Source organism: Pongo pygmaeus, chromosome 7, assembly GCF_028885625.2.
Source record: "Pongo pygmaeus isolate AG05252 chromosome 7, NHGRI_mPonPyg2-v2.0_pri, whole genome shotgun sequence".
NCBI classification, from domain to species: Eukaryota; Metazoa; Chordata; class Mammalia; order Primates; family Hominidae; genus Pongo; species Pongo pygmaeus.
Window position 1 is genome coordinate 78227966 of NC_072380.2, and position 23412 is coordinate 78251377.

Genomic DNA, 23412 nt, shown 5'->3' on the forward strand with positions numbered 1-23412 from the left:
TACAAAACACATCTTCACCTTAACTATGAAGTTGGCTTGGTGCAGCTGCCAAAAATAGTACCCAGGGCTGGGAAGTGAATTGCGTAAAAGCAACGAACCAAATTTCCAACAATAAAGCTCATAGTTGAGTGGACTAGGGATGCTTTTGTGATTTTCTGTGATTTTGTTATGCTGTTTTTTCTTGAACTTGAGACTTGCCTGTGGGACAATTTTACTTGGTAGCAAAACCACAAGTTGCACAGAGCACTTGGCCACATGTCTGGGAGGAAACGCAGGTGTCCCCTGGGGGCAGGCAGCCTTACTAGACCAGAACCCTGAGCCTCAGGGTACGTTAGGTAACGCTGGAATGACCTTGGATATACAGAGTGAGAAGAGTTCAGCTGTGGCTGTTGGAAGGGGGTGGGGGTGGGGGGTGACCAATCACAGACTGGGATATTATTGGTCAACTCTGACCTCCTCCAGAAAGGCTGGAGACTGTAAGTCTCCACAAAACCTAGCATTCTTTTTTTTTTTTTTTTGAGATGGAGTCTCACTTTGTTGCCCAGGCTGGAGTGCAGTGGCACAATCTTGGCTCACTGCAAGCTCTGCCTCCCGGGTTCATGCCATTCTCCTGTCTCAGCCTCCCAAGTAGCTGGGACTACAGGTGCCTGCCACCACGCCTGGCTAATTTTTTTGTATTTTTAGTAGAGATGGGGTTTCACCGTGTTAGCCAGGATAGTCTTGATCTCCTGACCTCGTGATCCACCCCCCTCGGCCTCCCAAAGTGCTGGGATTACAGGCATGAGCCACCGCACCCAGCCAAAACCTGGCATTCTTATCCAGAATTCTGCATGGTGCCAGACTAGCCACAGTTGGGAGTGGGAGATGGTAAGAGAAGGTACTATTTTGGCTAATATTAATAATTAATATAATAATAATTAACTTTAAAATAGAACAAGTAAAACTACTATGTGCTATGTGCCAGACATTGTTCAGGGTGCCTAACACATGAATCATGTGCAATTCTTTAATTCTCACAATAATCCTGTGAGGTGTTGATTATTATAATTACTGCTACCCTATTAAAGTTTTTAGTGCCTTAAAGTAATCAACATACACAGTTTTTAAAATTCATTACTACTAGGCCTCTGAAGAGAAATGCTGCCTCCACTCTGTTCTCTCTTTACCTACCCCCAAGCCTCATTCCCCAGAGTCAACCACTTTTAATTCTTTTAGCTGTTTTTCTGCTATTTATCACCAATGACATGTGCATACTACTGGTATGCTCCTATTCTTTGATTTTTCAATTTTAGACATTTTCTATTGACTTTGCACTTTAGACGATTAGGACTGAGCCCTCACATGGCTGGGCTTTACTCTCTACTTGGGAATTCTTTTACTCTCCCCTGGGTTGAATCCCTTGCTCCTTGGATTCCAGGTCTGCTTGTTTGGTGGCTTACTCTCTTGTTTCTATGGAGCACATCCTCAAGTAATCTCTTAAAACGTGCACAAAGTCCTCCTCTTTTCAGCCTCTCCCACTCCATCACTGCCTACTTCCACCTTAAGGACTCCTGGCTCCTGCAGTTCCAGAGCCTTTCCAGGGTTCCATAGCTCAAGTCAGCTTGCTTATTGTAAGCTTCTCACTGCAGGAATGTAACAGAACTAAGATGCAACTCAAGTAGGTCATGTCCCTTCTTCCAGATGTTCCTAATTTCCAACATTTGGTTGACATCTCTCATCTGCTGTCAACTGTGCTCACTTTTTGTCCTTATTGATTTATGCCCTTTTATTTCCTTATCCTCATTTCACCGGGATGTCAGCAGAATAAATACATAAATACATATGTACATATATAAATACATAAATAAATACATGCTTGTGTTCATTCTGCCACATTTAATTAGAAGACCCTTAATCCGATTTTTGATATGAGTAAAAACTGAGACCAAAAGAGGTTAAGTAACTTGTCTAAGGCCACATAGCCACTACATGGAGAAGCTGAGCTGGAATGAAGCTTTAAGATCAGTTTGGCCAGGCACGGTGGCTCACACCTGTAATCCCAGCACTTTGGGAGGCTGAGGTGGACAGATCACCTGAGGTTAGGAGTTTGAGACCAGCCTGACCAACATGGTGAAACCCCATCTCTACTAAATACAAGAAAAATTAGCCAGGTATGGTGGCAGGCGCCTGTAATCCCAGCAACTTGGGAGACTGAGGCAAGAGAAACGCTTGAACCCAGGAGGTGGAGGTTGCAGTGAGCCGAGATTGAGCCATTGCACTCCAGCCTGGGTGACGAGCAAAACTCCATCTCAAAAAAATATCAGTTTGACTACAAAGTTACTACTTGAATTGCTTCACCAAGACCAGATGCCCACTCCTCAGGAAACTCTAGGGTGGCCCCAGGAACCTCAGAGACCAGAAACAGCAGGCTACATACTCCTCAGTCTAGCCTACACTGAACGGTGAGGGGCCACAGCCAACATTTAGCATTGGGCCCTGACCATAGCTGTGAGCTTGGCTGCTCTCACCTCATAAACATGTATTTGTGTCTTTCTTTTACATCTGTCCCAAGTCTGTTACACGTTTGAAGTCGTACAGAGGTTTCATTATACGCTCATCTACGAGTAAGTGGTGCCTCTGGGGCTGGGCTACAACCTAAATAAGAAAAACCCAATGAGGAATATGGGAAATCGTTCTCAGTGTGTACAGCACCATGAAAAAAATAAATAAATTGAATCACAAACAAAACTAAATGTAGAGCCTTATGGCTGTTTTCACATTTTCAATATTTGCATATACTGAATAGACCTGTGCTCTATGACGCTATCTCTGGTCACAGCTGTTGATATCAGAACAGCATGTGGGACTCAAGCTGCCCACTCTTGCTTGACCCACATTAATAATAAGGTGGAGATACCTAGGAGGGAAGGGTTTAGAGGGGAAGAAGCCTTTGACCAGGCAGAGACCAACTTGCCAGTCCAAACCCCAGAGGACACTGTCATTTATTAAAGGAGTAATCGGGATGTGTTCTGGTCTCTTCCTCTGCCACTCAGGAGTGCCAGGTGATCCCAGGCTTTCCCCATATTTCCCATGCCTTCTCCAGCTGGGTGGTGTTACACTAGAGCACAGGGAATATTGTCCATTAATAGGTCAAATTCCCTTTCATTGTCTCACTCATTTGTGCAACAAACATTTACGGAGCCACTGCCTCTGTGCAAGGCACTGTTCCGAGTACTGGAGATGCAGCAAAAAAGAAGACTCATCATGGCCCCTGCCCTCATGGAGCTGATATTCTAGTGGAGGAAACAGACAGACCTGAGAGGAGGATAATTTTCTCCATTTTGGAGTTGACTTTCCTTATTTGAGTTCCAAATAATGTGGTCAAATCAGAAGGTCATAGACTTCATGGAAAGCATATTGCTGCAAGACCAGACAGAAATTCCTTTTGCAACAGTCAGATTCTAACATTTTGAAACTGGAAGTCCATGCAATTTTCTTACAAGACCCAGGGCTTCACTCAATGTTTAGCCTAATCTCAAGTAATTGACGTCCACCTAGCAACTTATAAAGGAACATTAGCGTCTTACAGAGGCACATCAGCATGTTCTCTGCCTTTCTCTGAGTTCTGGGTCTGCAGCTACAAGATACCACACATCAAAAACGATGGGTTTCAAACACTTGTATTCATGATTCACAGTAGGAAGTGCATTTTACATTGTGACCACTTACATATATGGATGGATATATATACACACCCGTACATACGTATATACACACATACACAAACACACACACACACAAACACACATACACTTTTGTTTCAGTCACATATATGCACACGTACACCTGAAACAAAAGTTTCGAACAGCAATACTTATTCTTACTACATGTAATTCACAGTATTTGCTATTCCATTCTATTTTTATTTTAACAATGCAGATCATAGCTCCCTAAATTGATTTCATGGCTCATAAAAACGTGTAGTTTTTAAAAATTGGATCTGTATAGCAACAAAAAAAAATGTAGTCCCAAATCTAAGATGTTGCTAAATAACTATGTGTTTGGAAATTTGAAGAAAGCTTCTGGATTTGGATTTGAATTTTTTGAATACTTCTGAAAACTATTAGCAGCCTCAGTCATTAGATAGGATATATCAGAATTCCTGGGGTTTATATAAGGAGGTACACCCACACTTGCCTCTCATACACAGTTGCATCCAACCAGTACTTGAATTAATAATCAGAAGATTTCGGTTCCATGTGAGCCACACCTATCCTCATTTCTTCAGGTGAAAAGGGTCTTTCCTGGGGCCAGAGGCTGGAGGGGGGCGATCTAGCTACTCCTAAAAGCTGGTGCAAACTTGACTTTTAGTTCATCAACAACTTCCTGTTCTTGGTCCATAATGGGAAAGTGTCCCTTGAGAAACTCCAGCATGTAGACACAGTGCTGGACCACGTTCCTGATGGCTCACCAGGGTTCGATATTCAACTTTCAGGAATTTCACTAGCAGATTCTTAAACCTTAAATAACTTAAAATCGGCCATGTGGAAATACACCATGGAAATGGGCAAATGGTACAAATCAGGATCTCCACGTCTCTGTCCCTACCCCAAGCAGGTTGTTAGAGATTTGCCAGCACTCCCCTGCTACACCTGCAGGGAAGCTGAATTTGGTGGGCTCTGAGCACGTGAAAGGGCCCCTGGGGGTCTTCTGGAATAGAATTGCTGGGCATACAGGGACGAGAGGGAATTTGCAAGGCACAGCAACATCAGCTCTGCCTTGATGAGAGTGCCCCAGTGAGAGCCAATGGACATTTATCTGCCTACCTCCTCCCAGGCCAGAAAAGAAATCCGACCAGCCCATGTGCGAGGAACATGAAGAGGAGCGCATCAACATCTACTGTCTGAACTGCGAAGTACCCACCTGCTCTCTGTGCAAGGTGTTTGGTGCACACAAGGACTGCCAGGTGGCTCCCCTCACTCATGTGTTCCAGAGACAGAAGGTAACAGAGCTGCTCCCTCCCTCCCACAACCCCTCCCCACCCCCACACCTCAGGCCCTTCCTGGGGCCAGTGTGAGTGGCTCCCTGCGGTGGAGGAGGAGCCCAAGCCACGCAGGGCCATGGGACACTGGAGGGCACACAAGGTCTGCAGGAAAACATGTGCACAGTTGTGCACGAGGCACACATCAAATTCCCTGGACGGTGGGGGGCAAGGCGAGACAGGGCAGGGGTGCCCACGTTCAGGAAGGGGTGCAGAACGGCAGGATCCCTGTTTTTGTGCCCTTTGGAGGTTGCTGAAGATGAGCAATGTTAGGGGACCCAGCAAAAGCTCAAACTGCTCAAGATTATGTGAAGTTTAGACTACAGATGAGAAAATGACAGCTTTTTACCCTAGTCACAGAATACTTCTCTTCATCCACCCATGAAAGGTTTCTTTGGCCCTCCTCAACGCCTTTTATCCCGCACTCTTAGTGAGGGAGGGTTACACTAATGACATGCAGTTACAGAACAGCTTTAAAACACAGACTTGTGCTGGCCCTCCTGTCACCAGGGCCAGTTGCCTAAAAGCCCCTCTGAGTGTGGTGTTGCCCCCTGGCCCCAGGGCGTCAGCCATAGCCCCCTAATTCTGAGCAGACGGAAAGATAGTGTCTCCCTCTACACATTACCAACCTGCCAACCTGGTTTCATTCACAAGCAGGTCAGAATTTATCCATCTGGTGCAGATAAAAGTGGAGTTGGGTACTCCAATAGGTGCAGCCACTCCAGGCACTGAGAACTTGAGCAGTTCCACCTCTCAGTTTCTTTCATTTAGAATCATCATTCCACATTTGATCAGTGTTTTACTGTGAAGATCAGTGCTGGAATCAAATTTGGAAGCAAAACTCTTGGGCAACACCAATTACAACTAGTGGCCACTAAGTCCTAAAGAAGCAGATTTTGCAAATTATCCACATTTGTTTATTTTCGAATCCAGTTACAATTTATTCCCCCTTCTCTTCTGCCCACCTCCCCCAAAGCATAGCATGATAGAACTGAATGGTAGCTGTTTCACACTCCTTCCTTCAGAGCCTGGAGACTCATGTGAGATGGACAGAAGAACAGACTGGTAGGACCCTCACCCTTGCTCCTGTTTGGCCAAAGCAGCTTCACCTCCATATTAGCTTTCACTTGAAGAAGGTTCTGCAGCTTTCAAATATTTTATAATCACTGTTCTGGTCCAATCTTCTCCTTCTAAATGTGAGAAAATTAGGGTCGAAATTGAATATATGTTTTGCCCAACATCACAGAGAAGTTGGGGGTAGAGTTGGACCAAGTGCATGGGTCTCCCAAGTGCCCCTCCAGTGCTCCTGGTGGCTCCATCAGCCAGTCTTGGGAAGGGGGTGAATAGGAACAATAGAATCTCTTCCTAAGTCAAAAGAGCAAAGGAATTTCAAAGTTGACATTTCTCCCCTAGAACTAGTTCTTTGTTTCGGTGTGAAGTTTGTGATGACTTAGTCTAATGTGTGAGTGTTTGTGTCTGTATACACTACATTCTTATGCCCATAATAAGTATTTGTTGAATAAATGAGTATTTACTATACACATTTCCCAAGTAAAATTGACCCTTAGTTCCACTAGGCAAATAATTCCATTTGGGTCCCTGAAGTCACATATTGGTCTCCATGCCATTTATAAACAATACTTAGAATTCTTTAGCTTGAACATGTTGATCTCAATATTAAGACTGATGAAAACTGAAACCTTTCCCTGCACAAATGGATTCATACACAAAGGTTTGCTTGCAATATCAGGAGGTCCACAGGCCTCCCTGTTAGTCCTTAGGGGTTGCATGGATCCTAAATTAAGAACCTGTAAAGACAATATTATGACCAACTCACAGTCGAGGTGACTAGGAAACCCCTAAGATATTGGATTCATGTTTTCTCTTCATTAGTCTGAGCTCAGTGATGGCATCGCCATCCTCGTGGGCAGCAACGATCGAGTCCAGGGAGTGATCAGCCAGCTGGAAGACACCTGCAAAACTATCGAGGTGAGTCAGGTGACTCCCACAGTGTCTCAACCAAGCCTGCAACGCCCGGGGGTTTATGACTTCCTCAGTGCCACACTAGACATCCCTATTCTGACCTTTCATTCTTTGCTTCTAGAATGGCCTCCTTCCTGATATGTCTCTGAAATATTCACCTCCTGCACAGAAAGAGACATTACCACATGAGTCACTGAGGCAGATGTTACCACAATTACTAGGGCTGTTGTTGCATGTGTTGTTCTTTCTTCCTTTTGAAAGATTAGCTACAAGAAAAATAAATCCCCCATCATGGAAATCAGTGTTGTTGCTATTACAGCAAACTTTCTTGGTGGAAATCCAAACTGTCTTAGGAAATGTTCATCAGTGCTTTAGACAGTCATAGGCAGGTTTGAGCTGCACTTCTCTGCTCTTACAGCAGTGCTGCGAAGTGGCCATAAGGAGGAGAAAGATCTGCCTAGCTGTAGTTAGAGAATGGCTCAGTCGCTGGGAGCTCATGGAGGCCAGAGTTCGAGCTCATTCATCTCCACTTGCCCTCTGCCTGGCCCAATGCCTGGCACATAATCAACACTAAGAAAAAAAAAAAAATCTTGCTGAATGAAGAGATGAGTGGCCGGTTGTTTAGCTCATATTTGAGCTTGCCGTATAATAAATAGAGCAAATCTACTTGTCCCTCAAGATCAAACATAAAGTATGTCACTACCGGAGGCCTTTAAAGTGTGGAAGCCTAAAGAGAGTTAGCTATGTGGCATATATCTTTTCAGGAATTGAAGATTCACTGACTAGTTACATCCATGCTGCTCTGGGGCAGGTGCAAGACACCTGGGTTCAAGTCCAGGCCCTGGCTCTGTAACTGGAGCAGTCCATTACAGTCTCCCTGCTCTAAGATTTGGGGTCATTGTTTTTGTAGTTGGACCTCTGTGCAGAGGGTGGAGGTATGATGCTGTTCAGTTCATGGCATATAGTTCTCATTGCTGTGTGCAAGCCTCTCTTGTTATCTATTTATTTCCCATTGTCCTCATTTCCCACTCTTGTTCTCCTCCCCATAGATTGCCACTCTAACATGTTTGATGTTCTGTTTGTATTCTTATAAAATAAGTATTGTGTTATATACATGTCTTTTAATTTTATAAATGGTATTAGGTGGTATTTTTCATTCTGCTTCTTATTTTTAAAAAACTAAGCATTATGTTTTTGGGGTTTTTGTTTGTTTTTTGGGATGGAGTCTTACACTGTCACCCAGGCTGGAGTGCAATGGCATGATCTTGGCTCACTGCAACCTCTGCCTCCCGGGTTCAAGCGGTTCTCCTGCCTCAGCCTCCTGAGTAGCTGGCATTACAGGCTCCCGCCACCAAGCCCAGCTAAGTTTTTGTATTTTTAGTAGAGGTGGGCTCTCATTCTGTTGGCCAGGCTTGTCTGAAACTCCTGACGTCCTGATCTGCCTGCCTCGGATTCCCAAAGTGCTGGGATCACAGGCGTGAGCCACCACGCCCAGCCAGCATTATGTTTTTAAGATCCATTCGTATTGCTACAAGGAGATTCAGTTCCTCAGTTTTCTCCTCTGTAAAAATGGGGCAATCATGGTACCTACCTTATAGAGTTACTACGAATAATTAGATAAGCAGAAGCAAAATGCTTAGCACGGTGCCTGGCATGTGGTGAGTGTTCAGTAAATACTATTCTTATTATTTTATCACTAGGAAGGCAAGTTCTGTTGAAAGCTAAAGGCCATTTTCTAAATGAGGGCTTTAGGACATTAGCTATACTTATCTCATTTTAAATTTGCACATTATTAAAATCAATCTCGTTTCTTCTCCACACTCATATTCCTGAAAAGATCCATGATCAGTCTGGGATCCATTTATAGAAGGAAAGTTTTCTCTTGGTGAAGAGCCGAAAGAGATTAGGAAACAGACAGTACAAACTTTTTTCTTTGTACTTATTTACAGTAAAGGCAAAATACAATTCGGTCATAACACCGTGAATCAGCACTCCAGGGTAGTACCAAGCTGAGTCTTGAGTTTATAAATAGGAACATGTTGCTTGTGGGTGAGCGAGGTAATCTCAGGGCTTTACTGGAGATGTCTGTTGGAAGGAACAGGCTTTCTGTCTGGGATGGAGAAGCTGGAGAATGCACAGGAGAAGAGTCCTGGGGGGGTCCATCTGGGCCTTGAGCAATTTGATTCTTGAGCAAATGCAAATGACTGGGGCTCCCTTTAGCCAGCATCAGAGGACGCTGAGTGGGCCGCAGAGATTTGACAATAGGTTTTCTTCATAGAAGCCGATCAGGGGCATGGTAGGAAGTGCTGTTTTTATTCACCGAAATGACAAGAAGGAACAGGTTTGAAGTTAAATCAGCAGAAGGGATTAGTGCAGATGTAAGGAAGAACGTCCTGGCAGGGAAGGGCAGGATCATTACCCCCATTCTTATTGGCAATACAATTCATTGAACATGACACACTTTTCTAATAAGTATTTTCACAGGTGGCTAGGGGAGGGTATGTAATCATTCCCTGCAGGACTTACGATGAGGCTGCAAATTATCAGGAGTCTTAAAAATCCATCCTTTTACCTGTTTATTTTCATTTCTTTCATTTCTTTCATACCTGTTTTTATAAGATGAAAAAACATGGCAAGTATACGTTCTTATTTATTGTTTAAGATGTATGTTCATATATAACAGTATAGAAAGTACAATCGTGCACCATGTAACATTTTGGTCAATGATGAACTGCATATATGATGGAGGTCTCATAAGATTATAATATCATATTTTTACTGTGCCTTTTCTATGTTTAGATATGCTTAGATGCACAAATACCATGTGTTACATTTTCCCATAGTATTCAGTACTGTAGCATGCTGTACAGGTTTGTGGCCTAGGAGCAATAGATTGTGCTATACAACCTAAATGGGCAGTAGGCTCTGCCATGTAGGTTTGTGTAAGTACATTCTGTGATGCTCACACAATGGAACTACGTAAGGATGCACTTCTCAGAACATACTAGTTAAGCAACCCATGACTGTGGATATTTACGTGTAGCCTCCTATACATTCATGGGGAGAAATTAGGAATGAAAAACACCAAAAGTTTAAGGGCTGTGAATAGTGGGACTGCAGGTGATTTTCACTGCCTCCCTTATATATTCCTGTATTCACATTTTTATAAAGTAAGTCTGACATTTTTAATAACCAGCAAAATAAAGAATGAGTGAATATGACTCACATGAGCATGGTTCTTTCAGATCAGTTTAGGTGGCTCATCTGGAGATGTAGAGAATATCTCAAAGCCCCATGGAGGTCTCTGACTTTATGAATCCCTCTTGACACATTAACCTTTGTTTGAAGCATCCCTGAGGACAGGGGCGCTTCCAGATGGCCACCCTGTGCATCTGTCATCGCTGGGGTGATCTCCCAGAGCCAGTTCCATATCAGTGGGCAAAGCCCAGAGGCTCAGCTTCTTGCCAGCCTGCAAGGCAGGACAACATGGAGCAAACCAGGTCCTTGGCTTGCAGTGAAATGGTCCTAGCTTGAGAGCTGGGTGGATTATCTACCGGGGTCAGGGCCACAGTGCTCTTGTGTCTCCAGTTCTGCCCGGAGTTCGTTTCCCTTTCTGGCTTTGCTCCCACCTGCCCAGAAACATTTTCTGAGAAGCTATGAGTGGTTCCTGGCCAGGGGGTGGAGAGCTGTTGTTAAAGAATTCTCTTTTCTGATTGGTGAAGAGCTCCTTAGGGATGGGAAATGAAGTAGTCCCTGGGGTGGGTATTATCCTTCCATAATTACACAGCCTCTCCCCGCCTGGGGCCCTGACACCTGCCCCAGAGCCCTTTGGTGGCTGTGCCTTCCTTGCACATGTCTAATTTTGTCCTAATCATGTAATGTCACACAGGACTGGCCTGGGGAGGCACCTGTCCCAGGACCAGCCCTGAAGCAATGCTGAGCTTAGGGTAAATTACACTGTGGACTCCTTGTTATCCTTTAAGAATAATGTCTGCACTTAACATGAATTTACTGTGATAATGAAGAAGGATTTGAGAATGCCTATAGTTGCAAAAGGGTGGTCTGAAAGGGGGAGTGGCATTTTCCTTCCGTGCTGTGGGCTGATGGTGAATGAACTGAGCCGTGAGTCTTTTTACCTCCGCTTCTTGAGAGTGGCTTGGCCTAAGATGTTCCCTGAACTCCGGACTGCAGGTTGATGGAGGGCTTCTGGGCTGTTCCATGAGCCCAGCATGATCTGAAGGTTCACTTGCCTTTCTAGGCCTGGAGATATTCTGGGACGGAATGGAACTGGATGGGGGGCTGCCTGTAGGAATGGAAATGTCCACTGGGGAGCTCTCTGATTCCAGGGAAACATGCTTGACTTTCACTCCTCATCCCTAGAGAACATAATCTACCTCTTGTAAACTTTACCAATGGCACTTATCCTATGTCACTGGATACTTAAGGGCACAGGCTGTTAATACTGGCCATCCCAAAGGCAGGCTGGCAGGCCTAGAAACATCCCTGTTTTGTATGGCCTGTCTAGTGGAAACTGTTCCAAGTAAATAATAAATATTTGATATTGAGCATTTCCAATCTCTGAAAAAGGACAACTTGAATAAAACCCTCCAATGATTTTGCAGTGATAACAAATTCATTGTATTTCCAAAACAGTGATTTTACCCAAAATGACCTTTTCTAGTCTCTGAGACATTGTCCATGCCATTACAAATATGAAGTATGAATATAATTAGAATTGTTTAAATAGCATGCCAGAATTTTAAAGGCAATATCACATATGTTTAAAAGAACAGATTTCAGAGTTTGAGTTTTAGTTCTGTTGCTTAATTACACGACATTGGGCACGTTACTTAAGCTTCCTGTCCCTCGGCTTCCTCAGCGTTACAGTGGGGATGATAATACCTTCTTCACAGCATTGTCATGATGACAAAGTTGAAATAAGAGGTACATGGCAGGGGCTTGGTAAATGTCACCTTACAGCCTCAGAGTCAGCTTGGAAAGCACACACTTATTCTGATGATGTGATCCAATAGGAACCTCTAGAGATTCTGGAGCATCTTTTAAATGGTGTCAGAAGACTATCAGGTCCTAGTTAATTGTGATGGCAGGACTGAGAAACTCCCTCTAGAGGGACACGTTGAGAATGAATGGAGCTAGACATGACTTCCGTTCTTTATCTAAGAGGCTTTGTGGCAACTGGAAATATTGACAACCAAGGGAGACTGAGCCTCTTCTGGGAAACATGGTGACTACCCACAGCAGACCAGAGTGAGATAAACATCTGCTCAGTCTGACAAGTGGCTTTCGCTGAACCATGGGGCTCCAGTCAGAACAGGCCCACCTGGCCCTCAGCCCTCATACCGTCTACTCAAGAAGATTCTAAATGATCTGGCCTAGCCCAGAAGAACCAAAATGCCAAGAATCCCAAGAGTAAGTGTTAGAAATCCCTCAAATTATGGCATAATTATCCTTTGAACATGGAGCGGCAACATAAAGTAGTAGAAAACAGCCTGAGTTTGGAAGACCCGAGATCCACGGCCACTGAATGGAGTTGTTTGCTGAGCACTACACAAAGGGGCCAGCTGATGGAGGGCTGAATCCCAGCCTGGGTGCCCAAAAGTTGGTGTCTCTGTAGTTTATCTGTCCCCTTTCTAGGGACACCCTAGTCTGTACTCATGGGACTTCTCCAAGTGCTTGTAACTGGAGCTTTATGAATGAAAGGCTGGATTTGATTTTCTTGGAACTTCTTACTTTAATGCAGTTCTTTTTTTAGTATTGTTAATCTACAGGCTGCTTTTTTTTTCTTTTTTGGAGGGTTGGTGGCAGGAAATCCTGTTTGCTTATTGAAGGGAATTTTGAAGTTCCTTATTTCAAATGAAGGTATAGCTCTAACAAGTATGTCTCGATGAATGTTGGAGGAATGTGGTGGAGATATGAATGGGCCTAATCAAGCCACAGTTGCTCAGTGACAAGTGGTGGGTCTAAGAGCTTATCTTCAGCTCTATTTTGGTCACAGAGCTGTGTTCCTTACATGGTAAGAGCAGTGGTCATTGTTGCCTTAGGTTTTTTTCCTATTGTGGCCATGGCACATGTGCAAGCTAGTGCTGAGCTTTCAGGGCTAGGACATGTAATGTATATCTTAATGCTGTCGATGACACAAGACTTGCCAGGAACAGAGGGAGGCACATCATAGCCTAATGACTCTCTGAAACTTCGTCACATTTACCTGAAATTAGAGAGTCTTGGAACTGTAGAGTCAGAAGGGACTTTAGCAATTATATAATTCAATCTTTCACTGTACAAATACAAACATACTAACAACTGTCCTGAGGTTCAATGGTTTCCCAAAGGTTGCATAGCTATATTTTACTGTTTCTTGGTTTTGGGGTTTTTTTTGTTTTTTTTTAACACTGAATGAAGCAGAAGCTTGGAATATCCACTTAAATACCTATTTCTTTGGAACAGAACAAAATTGAAGCTTTTGCATGAAGGCTGAATATTTCTAGATGCAAGTCACATGTTATTCATTCATTCATTCTTTCTTTCAATCTATATTTCTCAAGAGTGCATTGTGTGCCATGTTCTGTACACATAATGCTGGGAACTAGTGGTGAGCTAAACATAAAAGGTTCTGTTCACAGGCATTTTTTATTCTAATAGAGGAGTTAGGCAGTAATCAAATGAACAACAAGATCATTTTAGAGAGTGATAATTACCTGAGAGAAAAGTGAACCAATAAAAATCTAGCCATTTAAAACAGTGGTATGGTGGTGCTTTGCTTGGAAGGCTGTCTTCTCTTTTAATGTAAGGTCATCTATTGTTGATTTTTCTTTCCATGAAAGGTTCTCTTTGCAGTTGCATATTTTGTTTTTCTTATTACTACTAAAATATAAAGGTGGCTAGAAATTGGAGTTTGCCAATTTTAACATTTCCATGATGGCGACAGTTCAACAATGGCTTTAGATCAATGGTAAATGTTACCTACTCACTTCTAAGGAAACAACCAAATGACCATTTGATTTTTTTTCTCTACATCCAGAAATGTTGGCATTGGTTAGAAACAAATATCCCACCCATCATCATCTTACCGTTTCAATATGGGAAGGATGATCTTCATTTTATAAAATCATCCCCTTTTGGTATATTGCATCCATACTGCATTCTCCCTAGAGATGGGATGAATTTTATTTTCATTAAAATATTATAGACAACTTTAATTTGGTTCTCCCAAGAAGCCAAGAAATATAACTGTCCTAGCAGACCCAGGAGGAAGGCTGTGCAGCAGCCAGAGGCTTTGCATCAGAGTATGCCCGGAGTCCAATACCTACTTCATTTATGGTGGAGGTATACTTCAATTGCTAAGCACACTCACACAGGTGCACACACACAGAGGATGTAGGAACCACAGACATCAAAAGGATGAAAATGGAGACTATTTGAAAAGATAAACTCGAAAGCTCAAAAAGTGTATATCTTGATTGAGTTACTGTCCAGAGAAGAGGGGAGGTATATGGCTCCGAATTGGTCTTAAAGATACATACCTTTTTACTCAAGTAAATGAAAAAGTATGCTAAAAGCAAGGAGCAATCTTTGAGATGAGGAAGTTTTTGTGGAGAAGAGACAAATATGGTTGCTGTCATGCTTTTGTGGGTAACAACAGTCCTTTAAAGTGTTCTGTCTGCAGACGTTTTCACAATGCAAAAGTCCACATTTTTTCCTATTCCATTTTTCAGGCTGCTAGAAAGTCACTGCTGAAAGTGTTGCAGATTCACATTAACAAAGGCACAGTAGGTACTGAAATTCAGAGTCATCACTGTCAGTAGCTAGGTGGCCTCTGAGAACATTTTTTTTTTTTTCATGGCACATATCTGTTCCCTCATCAGCTTAGAGGGCAAATTGATAACCTGAGGTGCTTATTGTTCCCTGACTTTCACAGCACTTTGATGGTCTTGAAGCCAAGAAAGATTAGGGGGCACCAAAGTTAGTCTCTTGTGTGTGGGTTCTACCTCAAAGAGTGTGAAAAAATAGGAGACTTCATTTCATGGAGTATTTCACATTTGAATATGATATTAGGTTAACCTGAACATTTTGAGTTAATTTCTAAAAGTCTGTAAGTTCCAATTTCATAATTCTAAGGAAGAGGCATGTATTTTTGCCGTTTCAGAAACAGATTTATCTAACTCTTACCATTTTTTTGCATAGAATTATATTAAAAGCTAATTAAACAAGAGAAAAATGTTTTTTCCATTAGGAATTAGAAAATATAATAATTTTACATTTATCATTTATGATACTTTTTTTTCTTCATTATTCTCCAGAACAATGGAAAATTATGGCAGGTTATTAGATCACACAATGCCAGGTACAAAGTGAGTAGTTGGTGAATTTTGTTGAAAGAACTAGTGAATATAATTCTGAAACAATTTAAGATGCCTTGCCTTTAAAAAACCTACCTTAAGCATAGTGAATTTGGGTTTGTTTTTTTTTTTTTCCTCTTTTGGAGGTGGAGTCTCACTCTGTCACCCAGGCTGGAGCACAATGGTGTGATCTCGGCTCACTGCAGCCTCCACCTCCTGCCTCGGCCTCCCAAAGTGCTAGGATTATAGGTGTGAGCCACTGCGCCTGGCCAGTATATTGGTTAAAAGGCATATATTCCATTTACAAGCACTTCATATAATTTTTTAAAGTTACTTAAAATATGGGCCCAGCTGGGTGTGGTGAGAATAGCAATGACCCAGGAGTTCAAAGACCTTGACTGTAGGCCAGGCACCCATAATAAATGGTCGGATGGCCTTGAGAAAGTGACAGCTCTGCTGGGTTTCAGTTTCCACATGAGTGACATGATTGATTTGGAGTAGGTTACTTCTAATATTCCATGCAGCTTCAAAATTCCACAACTGAATAATTCAGATTAAGGAATTTGGACCTAAATTTAATAGACACTGATCCAGTACCAATATATGCCAGGTAGTATTATAAGCACTTTACAAAGTATTTAATGATATAATAATTTTAATAAAGCATAGACCACATATGGGGTAGCATTGCCTGCACTATAAAGTATAAACAAATGATAGTAATTTTACTGACATTCAATATAAGTTATTTAAGAAAAAAGAAATAAAATAATGCTTGGAATTGGAAGTAATATAGGAATGAAATTAGTTATTCCATTTAAACTGCCAAAAAAATTATATGGTCAAAATAAGTGATTTAATCTTTATTTGACTTGAGAGAGTACACTAGATTACACATGACTTCACATCTGTCTCATGGTAAATGACTTGGCTGCCATAAACTTGAATGTTCCACATATTAAATCACATAGGAAAAAATTTTTGTGAATCAAAGACTTTCTACCTGTATTACATCTTAATATAATACTCATTATATTATAAATGTTTCAAGTGCACAACTCATTTGGGAGAAACAAGCTGGAAACCATTATATGATCACAGTAGAGCTTCTAAATATCAGAGAGGCTTATTTCATGTGTACAGTGGGCACCTGGTTGCCTGAAGGTTGGAACAAAAGATAATACAGTGAAAGAGAGTTTGATTGGAAAGCTACTAATAGGTTTCAGTTTCTAGGCCTGGTTGAACAGTCTGACTCTCAAGCTAAAGGGCTGGAAATGAGTGGAAATTTGTCAAGCCAGGCAATTTCCACATCTTGACATGCTGCATGGGCCCTTGTTCCATTACTTTGACAACTGCTAGGACTTCAAGCATTTTCCTCCCCTCCCCAACCTCCTTTACTCCTATTCCTCCTTAAGGTCAAGCTCAAGCACTAATTCCTCTAAGAAACTCTTCCTGAGTCAACATTTCTGGCTCCCCTCAAAGTTCCTCCACCTACACAAAGGGTTGGACAAAGATTCCATAAATGCTTCTAAAGCATCTGGTATAAATCTCTAAAATATTTACATTATTCAGCCTACCATATTGAATTACATTATTGGTCTATAGTCTTTCTCAGTGAACTGTGAGCTCCTTGAGAATAGGAACTATGTTAATTCTTTTTTGGATCCCCAGAGTCTTGACACAAATGACATGCATTGTTTGTTAAATCCATGAATGAATGTGTGGATGACAGTGGTAAGGCATTTACTGTTAAAATAGTTGGCACCACTGGATCTCCATGCGTTATAATTTGGTTAGGAACTGTGATGAGAACTGACTGTGTTCCAAGGAAGGCAATGGAGTAAGGGATGTATTTCTTGTACATTTGCAGAGTATCTTCATAATCAACAATTTGGTTTAGGTCATTCTCCCCGACTCCATACTGAGAATAGTAGAGAAATTGAGAGGAAATGAAACACATTTAAAAAAAATCTATTCTGCCAGGATTGGTGGCTCACACCTGTAATCCCAGCATTTTGGGAGACTGAGGCGGGTGGATCATGAGGTCAGGAGTTTGAGACCAGCCTGACCAATATGGTGAAACCCCGTCTTTACTAAAAATACAAAAATTAGCAAGGCAAGGTGGCGTGTGCCTGTAATCCCAGCTACTCATGAGCCTGAGGCAGGAGAGTCACTTGAATCCAGGAGGTGGAGGTGGCAGTGAGCCGAGATCATGCCATTGCACTCCAGCGTGGGCGACAGAGCATGACTCCATCTCAAAAAAAAAAAAAACCCACAAAATCTATTCAACAGATATTTACTGAACAGCTACTATCCAAGGTGCTCTGTGTCCTAGGCAGACCCAGATTCTACCCTCAAAAAAATATATAGTTTAGATATTTAAGAAATTCACATAAAGGAAGGAAGCAATACATGACATAAAACACTTCAATGTTTACCAAGATGAAAGAATATGTAATAAAGGCTATAGAATGGTCAGAGATGTCAGAAATAAATTTGCTGGATTCCCAAGAAGCTCTCACTGTGCGGGAGAGCTAGGTTAGATCATTATGGCTCACAGCCTGCTCTCAGCTATAAAGGCCCTGGACCCACAGATGGTCAAGTCCAAGGAGATTGGCATACATGCACACCAAGCTTACCAGGGACTGAAAAACTAAAAGGCCAATGACTAGATGAACTGGATAATTAATTATGATTTAAAGATGGGCCCAGAGTAAAGGGATCTGGATGGTACTGGAGATACTTCAGCCACACAACACAAATGTGCAAGCCAGACTTCCAACACAGCCTTTCTCTCCAAGAGCATAGACCGGATGCAGTATTTCCCATTCTTAGGCAGTATTGGATAAATAGAGGATCTGGTAGATACAGATATATGCTATCAATGGTAACTATTATGAGATTTCAGAAAGTTAAAAGTTGCATTCAGCCATAAACATCAAGGGACACTTTATGGAAGAAGTGGTAGTCTGACAATGTCTTTGAGATTGCTTAGAGTTTGCAGTGGTGACTTGGGGAAGAACATTGTAGACAGAAGGGAAAGCATGAACAAAGAAAGTGAGTGGTTTATTTTTGCTGGAATTCAGGCTATACAATAGAGGATAGTAGAATGTTATGAGAGAAATTGGAACCAGATCGTGGAGGGGTCTTGAAAGCTAGTTAGGAAGTTTCAGTGTTATTCTTTGTGTAATGGGGGGGAGTCATAGAAAAAAACATGATTAAGGCCGGGCACGGTGGCTCACGCCTGTAATCCCAGCACTTTGGGAGGCTGAGGTGGGCGGATCACTTTAGGTCAGGAGTTCAAGACTGGCCTGGCCAATGTGGTGAAACCCCATCTCTACTAAAAATTCAAAAATTAGCTGGGTGTGGTGGCAGGTGCCTGTAATTCTAGCTACTCAGGATGCTGAGGCAGGAGAATTGCCTGAACCTGGGAGGCGGAGGTTTCAATGAGCCAAGATCACACCACTGTACTCTAGCGTGGACAACAGAGCTAGACTCTATCTCAAAAAAGAAAGAACGGAAAGAACAAAAAAACATGATTAGAACTATACTCTGAGAAAATTAACTTGATTGCAGTGTGTGAGTTGGCTGGGAGGAGGGAATCCTAGCTGCAGAGGCCCTTGGGAAGCTACAAAATCTATATAGGAGGACTGAAACTAGGACAATATTGGTATAGGTGGAGCAGAAAGAGACTTTAAAGTACAAACTAGGAAGTATCATAGCATTTTCCTTGTGTACACACACATGCACACACACTCCAAAGCAAAATATAACCTAAAACCTATGTAACCCAAATATAATATAAAAGAAAATCATTCTTTATTTCTATGAAATTCTCCATTTATAAAGAACAGAAGATTAGAAAACCATTGATTCATGTAGCCAGTTTAATTGAGTTTTAGATAGTCTAAATATCAAATTTGTTAAAAATGGAATTTCCAAAGCACCAACATAGTGGGTATCCATACCTAAATGGACATCTTCAGGGAAAAGAAAAAATATCCTACATAAGTAAATGTTCTTCTTGCCCAGGAAAACTAGGTGATTTCTCCAAATCGACTTTGTTTCAAATACTTTCTAACATTAGCTAACCCAACTAATAGGAATGTTGCAGAAAACAGAAACAAGAGCTTTGTGAGAAGTTTGATTACCTGTATGGCATTTTGGAGGAGAGGAAGAGTGAAATGACCCAAGTCATTACCCGAACCCAAGAGGAGAAACTGGAACATGTCCGTGCTCTGATCAAAAAGTATTCTGATCATTTGGAGAACGTCTCAAAGTTGGTTGAGTCAGGAATTCAGTTTATGGATGAGCCAGAAATGGCAGTGTTTCTTCAGGTAAGTCTCTTTTTGGCACCAAGGTAACAACCCAAAAGGTAGGTGCTGGAAAATTAGTTATCACATTTTTATTATTTTATGTACATTTCAGTTTTTATTTATTTTACCAACTAAAATATAAACCCCATATGCTTATATATTAATCTATTTAAACAACTTAAAAAGCATGTCTATGATACTGCTTAAATCTAATAGGGTTCTGTTATAAGACAGCAGTTATTTATGACATTTAGAAACTAAGCTATGAGATTCTCAGAGTCAACAAAGGAAATAATTGTCTTACCACTGTCTTTTATGGAAATAATTTAAGTAAGACTATCTTTTGTTTGCTTTCACAGAATGCCAAAACCCTGCTACAAAAGTAAGAACTTTTTATTTTATGTAAAAATGCATATTTTCCCCTTTACCCAAGGCTATCCAATTTTAAACAGTGACAGAAAGTGGCAACTTGTCTTTGTTGCAGAATCTCGGAAGCATCAAAGGCATTTCAGATGGAGAAAATAGAACATGGCTATGAGAACATGAACCACTTCACAGTCAACCTCAATAGAGAAGAAAAGATAATACGTGAAATTGACTTTTACAGAGGTTTGTTATTCTTTTGACCATTTGGCCGAAGTTGCAGGTGTGTGAAAGCTGCTGAAGAGTTGGGTGGGAGGAAAGCGGGATTCAGAATCACCTCCAGAATCAATGTCGACAACTTTACAAGGATCATATCCAATGTGAAGCTCTATTTCATTACAGGATCACGTCGTTTGTTGACAGTGTTTATTTAGCTTTGCATATATGGTGCTTTTTTTTTTTTTTTTTTTTTTATGGACTCTCACTCTGTCGCCCAGCCTAGAGTGCAATGGCGCAATCTTGGCTCACTGCAACCTCCACCTCCTGGGTTCAAGCAATTCTTCCGCCTCAGCCTCCTGAGTAGCTGGGATTACAGGCACCTGCCACCACACCCGGCTAATTTTTGAATTATTAGAGAGGTAGGGTTTCGCCATTTTGGCCAGGCTGGTCTCGAACTTCTGACCTCAGGGGATCCACCTGCCTCGGCCTCCCAAAGTGCTGGGATTATAGAAGTGAGCCACCATGCCCAGCCTGGTGCCTATTTTAATGTCAGGTTGGGTATTTGACTCTGGATAAGCAAATGCTTCATAATTGATAATGATGATATCTCAACTTCAATCCTATGCACAGTGTTAGCCAAAATAATGTAAAGCGTCAGCAGGAGCAAGGTTAAAGATGAGATAAAAACAATACATAGGAGGCATGTGGGATAGATATTGCAGCACATCAACTTAATCAAATTTTAGAGGACAAGAACAGTAACAACTCATAGAATAAGTCACAACCTGAACATAAACCTGGGTCTGTGTGATTAGTTATACTCCCTGAGCTATAACCACATTCCTACCTTTTGGCCCAGAAGTCCCATTTCTGAAATTTTATCCTGATTAAATAATTGAAAAGTGGAAAATAATCTTGGAGCTGACCAAAACTTTGATCACCTTGACTCATGCTAGCCCGCCTAGATGATTACACCCCTCAGCTAGACCACTAGACCACTAGTAATGCTATGAGGCTGCACCAACATCCACAGACAAAATTTTAAAGGCAAATCTTTAGGATGTATCTTTTTTTAAAAAATCGCTTAATATTGCCTGTCCTTAATGTTGCCTGAGGGAATATTAAGATCAGTGAGTCAGGAAAAGAGTCACGGCATTCCAGCACTTTGGGAGGCCAAGGCGGGTGGATCACTTAAGGCCAGGAGTTTGAGACCAGCCTGGCCAACATGGTGAAACCCCATCTCTACTAAAAACACAAAAAAATTAGCCGGGCATGGTGGCGTATGCCTGTAATCCCAGCTACTCCAGAGACTGAGGCAAGAGAATCACTTGAACCCAGGAAGTGGAGGTTCCAGTGAGCCGAGATTGCACCACTGCACTCCAGCCTGGGTGACAGAGTGAGACTCTGTCTCAAAAAATAATAAATAAATAAATAAATAAATAAATAAATAAGTCATGACATTAATTATGGGAAAAGTCAATATTCACTGAACAACGGAGGTAGAAAGCTAAAATGACAAAAGGACTTTGTATGTTTTCTGAGATAGGGAAGACAGTTGCACTTCCATTTAATCTGACAGAGATAAATAAGTGACAATCCCAGGCCTCCAGGAGCTTGCAGATGTGGCAGACTGTAATAAAACTGTGGACGGGCTCTGGAAGGTGAAGGGCATGATGCACAGCAGGGGTGAAGACTTTGTACTGGGGAGGAGAACAAGGAGGATAGGGATGGTTCCTTCACATTTGTCGAGTCCACATTCCACTAGAAGCACAAAGCCTCGGCAAGGGACACTTGGACCATTGTCAAGTGTCTGTCAGAGAAAAACTCCCCAGCCTTGACCTTAACTAGGGCTATAAGCACTGGCCATTAACTGTGTCCATGGCTGCAGGGATAGTTATAAAAATTTACAAGATACCTTACCTTACCTTACCAGAAGATGAAGATGAAGAAGAAGAAGAAGGCGGAGAAGGAAAAAGAGAAGGAGAAGGAGAAGTGGGAGGAGAAGCAGCAGAAGTGGAAGAGGTAGAAAATGTTCAAACAGAGTTTCCAGGAGAAGATGAAAGCCCAGAAAAAGCTTCAGAGCTCTCTCAGGTGGAGCTGCAGGCTGCCCCTGGGGCACTTCCAGTTTCCTCTCCAGAGCCACCTCCAGCCCTGCCACCTGCTGCGGATGCCCCTGTGACACAGGTAACCCCTCCTGAGTCTCTTTCTACAGGGCACGTGGGCGTGTCTCCTTACTGAATAGCCTAAACAATTTACCCTATTCTGCCTTAAGAAAAAGATAACTATATGCCAGACGTTTGTATATGGTAGATAAAAGATTTCAGGACAGTCCCCATGTCGGGGAGAAAAGTCCTCTTGGTGATTCAACAGGTTCTTTGTTGTTATTGTTAGTTAACAAAATTTAATACAACTTTCCCTTAAATCGAAGTAATGCCCTCAAATCAAAGGCAATCTTTGTCTAGAAATTGTGTGTGTGTGTGTGTGTGTGTGTGTGTGTGTGTGTGTGTGTCCATGTCTGTGTGTCATGTTAATTCATAGAGAGCTGATATCATGGGGACTGGGTCTGCTCTTTGTTACTTAGTGAACGTAGATGTAGGGTATAGGATGAGAAATAAATAGCATATAGAGTAAGAAATAAAAGTGATTATACTTTCAGAACTTTGAATTTTCTGTAGATAATTGAGGGGGTAAATAGAAAAACTACACTAGTTTATGTTCCTGTTGCTTACCCTGAAATACAACTTATGTATTTTTCCTTCAGTGAGCAAACAATGAAGCCTGATTTTCTATAGATTTGTCATTTGATGAGATTGTGTGTTGACAGAATTGTTTAAAACATATCTTAGGAAATAAGCTCACCCCAGATGTTGCACCTAATTGGTTGACCTCATGTTTCTAATATGTCACCGTCCAGTTTTCAAGCCTTCGTGCAGACTCCATGATACTTCAGCAGACAGGATCCCAACCTTTTGAGTTTGCAGGCAGTGCAGACTCATCAGAGAGGAGTCCTGCTTCTGCAACTGCTTTTGAAGTGGATTGAAACAAAATTCCAGAGGGGGATCTCAGAGGTGGAATTGTATTTCTATGCTCTGTCTCCACAGGAAACCAGGCTAAAATGCCATTTATAGTCTAGAATTTTTAAATTCTGAGTATT

At 41.9% G+C, this 23412-nt stretch overlaps 1 protein-coding gene across 2 annotated transcripts in view; it reads left to right on the forward strand.

Moving 5' to 3' along the window:
• Positions 1-23412, forward strand: part of TRIM55 (tripartite motif containing 55) — a 64859-nt gene that overhangs the window by 18919 nt on the left and 22528 nt on the right. For both annotated transcript variants that reach the window (XM_054497529.2, XM_063668818.1), the window contains exons 4-9: positions 4816-4981; positions 6914-7009; positions 19464-19697; positions 20036-20058; positions 20161-20285; positions 22192-22442. In XM_054497529.2, coding sequence (XP_054353504.2) covers positions 4816-4981; positions 6914-7009; positions 19464-19697; positions 20036-20058; positions 20161-20285; positions 22192-22442 — 895 coding nt within the window. The remainder of the gene's footprint in view (positions 1-4815; positions 4982-6913; positions 7010-19463; positions 19698-20035; positions 20059-20160; positions 20286-22191; positions 22443-23412) is intronic.